The sequence below is a fragment of the Echiichthys vipera genome (genome assembly GCF_963691815.1).
Source record: "Echiichthys vipera genome assembly, chromosome: 15".
Classification (NCBI taxonomy): domain Eukaryota; kingdom Metazoa; phylum Chordata; class Actinopteri; order Perciformes; family Trachinidae; genus Echiichthys; species Echiichthys vipera.
The window spans coordinates 13,124,922-13,132,984 of NC_139840.1; the positions used below are offsets into that span (position 1 = coordinate 13,124,922).

At 39.2% G+C, this 8,063-nt stretch overlaps 1 protein-coding gene across 1 annotated transcript; it reads right to left on the reverse strand.

Annotated features, from left to right (window-relative positions):
- Positions 1–207: 207 nt before the first annotated feature.
- On the reverse strand, positions 208–6,097 carry efcab14 (EF-hand calcium binding domain 14). The gene is made up of 9 exons (XM_083928456.1): positions 5,541–6,097; positions 4,585–4,733; positions 3,678–3,823; positions 3,345–3,443; positions 3,132–3,239; positions 1,611–1,763; positions 1,407–1,506; positions 1,186–1,317; positions 208–388 (listed from the first exon to the last, which is right to left on the reverse strand). The coding sequence occupies exons 1-9, from the start codon at positions 5,714–5,716 to the stop codon at positions 210–212; spliced, it is 1,242 nt and encodes a 413-aa protein (XP_083784582.1). The 5' UTR covers positions 5,717–6,097; the 3' UTR covers positions 208–209.
- Positions 6,098–8,063: the final 1,966 nt, after the last annotated feature.

Genomic DNA, 8,063 nt, shown 5'->3' on the forward strand with positions numbered 1-8,063 from the left:
TTTAAGCTTGTGTTTTGTGGATGAGGATGTTTGAAACAGACCAGGGAGGGGGAGTGAGTATGGGGCATGCCAGCGCCACTGTTCCACAATCAGTATGATAAATATTCAGTTCACAAAAGTGCAGCAATTACAGAAAAGGGTCCGAAACCTCGAACCCCCAGACCCCGCTGGGTATTCAATACTGTTCACTGCTGTCAGTGATAATGTGCTCACAAACCTACAGCAGCTCGCAGCTCTATCAGGGAGTACCTCTGGTCTCCGTCATTGTCAAAACACTCCATGGTACAAGCACTGGGAGTTGATGTTCCAAATACTTTCCTCAAGCCGTGGTAGGTCAGTCCGAGTGAATGTCGTCCAATGCCTGCCTTCTGAAAGATGTCTTCCAAGTCTGTGAAATAGTTTTACACAGAAACATGCAAAAACAGATAAGAGCACTGCACTCTTGAAATGGCACTTTGCAAAACTGAAAATATTCAAAGTACAATTTGTAGCTTTTCAACATTTTGGGAAATATGCTCATTTGCCTTCTTGCCGAGAGATTGAAACGACTCTGCTGTCTGTAAATATCCAGAAAGGCTGGGGATGAGGGAAACAGCTAGTCTAGCTCTGTCCAAAGCAGTTCTAAAGTGCACTAAAGAACATGTCATATCTTATTTATGTACAAACTGCAAGTTGAAGTGAAATTCTGGTGTAAAATCAGCTCAGGGTCTTTTTCGGCATTTACACTCATCAAATAAGCCATCGAGACAATTTTTTTGACAGTCTCTCCCAGCAACCAGAGAGCGACATCAAGCCGGTTAGAAAGATGGAGGAAAAACATATTGTTTGTGTGTCCGGGTTTCCCAAAATATTTAATGTTACAATAAAGTTGTATCACGATCTGGGAAGAAAACATAATGCTTGGAGGCTTATAAGCAGTCATACCAGGTTTGTGAATAGGCCGTTTACGAACAGTTGTTTTAATACTAACGCTGATTCAGCCGTTTAGTGGGTCTCTGTGCCCAAACCTTGCGGTGAGCCCAGCGTAAAACGCTTATCATGTGAAGAACCCTTTAGTGGATATTTACTGGAAGGCATGAGAGTAATTTTGAGCTTGATCTTGACAAATGTGCGCGTATATCCCAGAATGTCAAAACTATTCCTTTGATGAAAGCTTAGCTATAAAACTCTTGTGGTCGTGTGCACCTTTTGGAGAACTGACACCAGGCAGGAACACCCTCGTCGGGCATGTTGTCTCGGCGTTTCTCTTGGAGCGTTTTGGAGTTAAAAATCGTGGACGTCTGCTTGTCTGAGGCTCCGTCAGAGGTGTCGATACCTCTGTGAAAATAAAGGAGAAAAACATATTAAAATGTAACATGGGGAAAAGAAATGACCACTGTAATAAACTAATTCATCCAACACTGTACCTTGCACATCCCCTGGTGTTGCTTTAGTTGTAGCAGCTTCTTTCACCGTCTCGGTTTCTGGACTTTCACCGGTGATTGCTGCTGCGCCACTTTCCTTTGACTGTAAAGCAGATGGAAGATAAAAAGCAAAATACATTAAGTTGTCTCTTACTGTCTAGCCAGGGATACTTGCACTTTAAAAATATGAAGCTTTATATCACCCACGCTTTGCTTTGACCCGTTCTCTAATGATGACACTCTCTGCTGAAGATCTGCAACCGTGGACAGGAGGATGTGAATCTGCTCATCAGACTGGGTATGATGCAGCTCCTCTGTCTTGTTAGCATCACTCACTGCTTTTCTCAGGTCTGTTATGTCCTATGACAAAAAAATATATCCATGTAAAGCCACCTGCAGCCTACTGTTAAAGGACATTTCTACGAGAAACGTCACCGACTGTGGAGATCTCAGTCACTTAGCAAATAATCACTGACCACATAATTATTGAGGTCATTGACTATATTAAAAAAAAAAAAAAATGTAAACACATATGATTATTTGCTGATCCTCTTTGCCGATCCTTTTTTTTTTGCTTATGAAAAAAGAAAATGGAGAAAACATTCTGCAGTTGTCTCAGATATTTGACCTAGTTTCACTCAGCAAACTTAAGCATCTAAGCTACCAAAATAGATTGGCACTGGTTTCATGTATTATGAATGAACACTCAACGGGTGGATCCAAGAAATGACACGTCCTTCTTAACTTGACAACTCTGTCAGTGTAAGCCTGACAAGAGCTGCAAAAACATTCATGCACGGGTGCGTGTGTAAACAAATAAACAAATTAATCTGGCAGTGGCAAAGCTCGCCGTGGCTTCTGGTTTGGATTTGTGCCCCAGTTGAGCAGCAGATCAACCGTTATTACATCAACAGATTCATCTTGGCAATATGTAAGTAGATTTGCCTCAATTCTGAGTGAGAAAAATATGCAAAAGCACCACTACAGTTACGGACTGAGAAACAGTACATTACACACTGGCATGCCAACTTACTCAACTAATTCACAATGCATTGTTGACTTGTTTTATAAACACCACTCTCCATACTTTCATGTATAAATGATACATGAGAACAGCAGCCTCTAGCAATATTTGCAGTGAGCGGAGCGATGTAAATAAAAAAAGACAAGCTGCCAAAGAAAATAAGTAATACCTAACTTTGACTCATGAAAAATCCATGAGCTTTACTCATGTGAAATTCTAGACCTTGCAGCCCTATATACTATTTAGAACGAATGCAGCCTCAGATTTCTCCATGCTGTTTATTATCTGCCCAAAACCCTGCATTGACATTTCAGTAGTTTAATGTAGTTTGAAAATACACTGTGAAAGGTAAGGCCATTCTCTTTGACTATTCGGACTCTTGTTGCAAACATCTTTCGTCATATCTGTGAATGTGTGACATAAAGGGTTGATTCATTCTGAGATTTAAAAAAAATGAAATGAAATGACTGAATGTACTCAAACTTGATGTGTAAAAATTCTAAAATTCTAAGTATTACGCAAGACCAGACAAGAGCGAAAGCTTAGACAATAATCTCAAAGTGAGCATGAATATGCGATTTAGAGCCATGTTTAGAGATGTTATGTCTGATATAATTTTTAATCTGAACATGTTATCATAACAACTTTCTGCTGCTCATCGTCAAAATAAGAAACCATTAGAAATGCCACAAGCTTGAATTTACCATTGACTTCTTCAACTCATCATCTTTCTTCTGATTTTCAAGAGCAGCCTGCATAGTCTTCACATCATGCTGAACACTTGTTAGTGTGCTGCCAATTGTAGCAACACTCTGTAAAAAGAAATGATTCTGTGAGGTCAGTTATGACAATCAGTACAACAAACTGAATGTCAATGATAGATTCTCAATCAAATTTCATCCATCCATTTTACTTACCTTTTGAAGCTCTTCAACTGTAGTGGGTAGGCTGATTAAATCAGCGGCTGATTTCAAGTTGGCCTTTAAATGGTTTACTGCAGACTCCAGCAAACTGATCTGCAGGAGTAAAATTACATGAAATCTTCAGTTACACCTCCAAGACAGAATTACCAATCCATTCAGCAACCCCCAAAGAAAACCAATGCTTAGCACAGCAGTATGTGGAGAGTTAATGTACAGTAACTGACCAACGCTGCAAGTCTAGAGATTCTTCATCACTTTGTCATGAGCCCTGGTTAGTGTGATTGTTAAGGTGACTTCAGAAACCTGCGAGTGACAAAAACAACTGACCTTTCTGTTCATATCTGTAAGGTTAGACCAGAGCTTGCTCAACCCCTTGTCCCCGTTTTCAATGTTGTCAAGCTTTCTCTCCTTGTTTTTCAGGTCCTCACTTAGTTTTGGTATTTCACTTGATGACACCTTCTGGCTTGATTCCACTGTTACCAAAAAAGAAATACCACGTTAATAGCAGTGTTAAGGACAAAGGAATTCATTTGTAACTGGGATATAATAGGCTTCAAAGGGCAGTGAGCTTTTTATGACATTTTACAAGAGCCCCTTTCACACAGAGGTTCTGCAATGGCACCGTGATGAAGGCACGCCGCAAACAAGCTAAGGCGCCGTAATGTGGCCCCAGTGTGTGATTTCTCAAAGCATTCTGAAAGAAAAACAGACATCGGCGTCTAGCGTGTGTAAGCCAATCTGCAGTTAATCAACCACTTGAACCTGACCCAACCCACAAACCCCCAACTTTATACACTGTAGTAGAGAAGGACTAAGGCGGACTGCAGCACCTTGGCACCCGCGTGCATGCATGTGTGTTTGAGAGGGAGAGAAATAGAGGGGAAGAGAATGTGGACTACGGAACGCAATGTTTCTGTAAGGTATTAATAAGTAAAGCTACTCTGAATATGGCTTTGTCACTTTTTGACCTGCCTGTGGGTCGACTCTCACATCTCTTCTGCGTGTAGTTCCGCCCTGACGGTCATCCCTTTCACACACCATCAGTTCGGTGCTGTTGTGGCTCTGTGACTACATCCGCTGCCGGCTCATAGTCGCAACAGATCTGTCCCTTCCCTTCATTTTGTCTTTGAAGCTTTGACACAGATGGCGGGGCGTAATAAAGGTGCAACAGCCCTGCAACGAACGGCTGTGTGGAGGGGGCTAAGGTAACTATTTGTGTGACAGTGAGTCTTACTACTATGCAGTTTTTCTTTCAGTGAGTCTAGATCTTCTTTCAGAGCAATCTGCATCCATATGAGTCCAGCACAGGCCATAACGCAGGCAGCAAGTATGATGAACAGAAACAAGGGGTAGCACACATTGCAGCACTGCGTGTAGCTTCTTCTGCAAAGAGAAGAAACATGGTAACATTACAACTGCAGAGCCTCTTTCATTTTTAATGAAGGAGATATTTTCAGAAGACTGTATTAAGTGTCATGGGAATTTAGAGGATTACTGGTAAATAACAGTGCTTTGAAATATGGGCTGTATCATCATATCATACTTGAATGTAGTATTGATTATTTCTAATTTGGCTGATATCAATCTTCAGGGGGAAAAAGCTTGACCATCCTCTTAGTTTGCAAACTGGGCCACATATTTTTTTAGCAAGTAAATTGATCTGGTATTAATATTTCTCTTTTAATCATTGCACAGTGATGTGCTCCAGGGCAGAGAGTACAGAGACTCTCTCTCTTCTTTGATTCAAGATTGAAACAGATTGTACCCTGGTTGCAATGTGTTGGCAACCTAATAAAGTAGAAAATTTAAACCAGTAGTGAAAAAACTATTGTTACACGTTTATTTAAACACAAAACACACACATGACAGTACACCTGTATGCACATAGTTGATGGGAAGTAGCTGTTCCTGATCTTATTCAATAGTTTACTTTTAAATTAATTTATTTGGAAATGTGATGGCAGTGTTTTGCAGCGAATCATTGCCGTCAGTGGCAATGTGTAAATTCACACTCATCATATTTTGTTTTGTGTATATTTGTTTTAAATATTTCTGTACATTTTTTATACATTATGTATTGTCAATGTTTCCTCTTATTTGTAATGATTACAAAGTTTAAATACAATGTAAAAAAAACATAAATAAATCATGTTACACCACAACAAAACCATTATTAAACTGATCACTCACTTCCCAAAGTTGGCCCCGCTGCTCAGATTGTTGAACTCGTCGTCGTCCGAGCTGGAATCGGACTCAGAGTCCGGCGGCTCGGTTCGGAGAAGTCGGTGACCGGATCCCTTTTTGGTCTTCTTTCTCTTGCTGTCCCCGAGTCCGATCAAGGCATTGAGCTCCTTCCTCTTCTTCATCTTCTTCTGGGGGGTCAGCGATCCCGCCGAGCCCGATTTAAACCCGACTAAATCCAAAGTTTTGTCCAGTTTGGTGGATGTTGTCGTTTATGTAGCAGCTAAGCTAACGTAATCTCGCTAGCTACCGGGTTGTTGTCACATACGTTAGCTAAGTGAACTCGGCTAATGTTAACGTGAGCTAACAGGGGCTGGCTATCGTTACTATCGTTACTGTGCTATCACATCGTCTCAGTGAGGTTTGAAAATACAGGCCGCGACGTCGCTCATTTTTGGAAACACCACAAAAAGTATTTAGGTAGATTTATAAAACATGTCTTTCGTAAAATCAAAATATGCGGCACTGTAATTCCAGTTTTCGGTCCTGCTGCCTGTGTTGTTTGGGCGCAGGGCGTCCGAGTAACCTCGCAGCTGATTGGTGCAACGAGCAGCTACAACTTCCTGTGCTCTGTTCTGTCTGGTAGCGAGACAGAGCAGAACACCGCCTGTGCCCTCGACCAGTTTACATCGATGGAGGAAAGTAAGTCGAATTAGCAAAAGCAAAAAAATGGGATGGATATAACGATGAGAAGCCTGTTACATTTAACTAGCTTAATACAACAGCCTCATGCACCTCGCAGTCACACTGCATGCTATACTTTTACACCAAGTATAAGCACACCTTTTATATACTTATTTTATAGTTTGTGTTTTTAAATGTTATAGTGTGTCTTGGATGTTTTATTGGATTATTTCATTTTATTTTATTATTTAGTTACATGGTAGAGTCGGGGAGTAAGCAAACATTGTAATGTACCTGCACAAGTTTCAAAGTTGAACAAGAAACTTGACAATGCTTGTTAAAAAAAAGTCCATTAGGTAGCTCCATGACATAGTCAGTCCCTATGTGAATATTATTGTATTATGTCGCCCTTACAAAGTGATTTTCGTTTACTTCAGTTCCCTTTTTGGGGGGTTACACACTTCACCTGATTTTTAAACAGACATCATTTTGCACTGACCTTTTATTCTGAGGGTTCTCTTGGGGATTGGGTGGGAGGTTAATCAGTAGTCTGATTTCAAGGTCCAGTGTAATAATCCAAAACTAGGTCATCCTTATTATAATATTTTCACTCCCACCCCCATTTGCAGTATATGTATGCGTTATAGTTTATTGACTGGTTGCTGAACAATATTGTGATGATATATAATCAATTTATGTTTTTTTATTTTTTTTTACACATTTCTGTTTTTCACATTAACGATTCTGAGCAAAGACAATACTTTTACATAAGTGTGTTGTTATGTAACATTGTTTTGATGATTTCATATGGGATTTAGCATGTTTGCCTATTGTGATATACTGTATAACAATATTGGAAAATATCCTTAGCAACCTAAATGGCATCGTCATAGTGCTTGTTTTGTCAAAAACCCAAACGTGGTCATCTTACAATGATATATATATATATATATATATATATATATATATATATATATATATATATATATATATATATACACATACATACATATACATACATATATACAACCATATACATATATATATATATATACACATACATACATACATATACATACATATACAAACATATATACAAACATATACACACACATATATATATATATATATAGAAGTTGACTGACACTCATGCACACGCAGTTTGTTGAAAATTAGTCATTCAGCATGAAAAAAAACCATACTAAATGATGAAACAAGTAAAGCACTTAAATCTTTGGAGAAACAGCAAATGTTTGGCATTTTTCATAGATAAACAACCCAAACGATTAATCAATTATCAATATATACATATATATATATATATATATATATATATTTATAGACTGTTAACCTTGGGTTCTTTGTGTCAGCATGTTTTGGTGTTAACATAATATTTTCATGAATGCACCACATTCTATGAAACAGGATTACATTTTTTGTTTCAATTCGCCTCTTCCAGCAGGAGTCCGGCAGAAATCCTGCTGACCTGGAGTGCTATTGGGCTGACCCAGCAAGACATGAAGTAGGGTCTCTGCAGACTGGCCTTTAGCTCTTTTACAATGAAAACGGACTCGGAAAATATGTTCCTTTATGTGCGTGGCCCCCCCATACCACCACACCACAATACTAATAATAATAACACTGAATGAAAATCTCCACACTGGAGCAATTTACAAACTCACAAAGGAACTGAGATGCTCCTCAGCTTCTCAGTATGAGTTTGGTTATTGAGTTGCAAGAGATGAGGACGACTGCTGATGCTTTGTTATCCTCAGAAAAGACTTTCTCAAGACAATGCTGTCAGTTCACAATAAAAGCATGATGCTACCCAGACAAATACAAAGATAA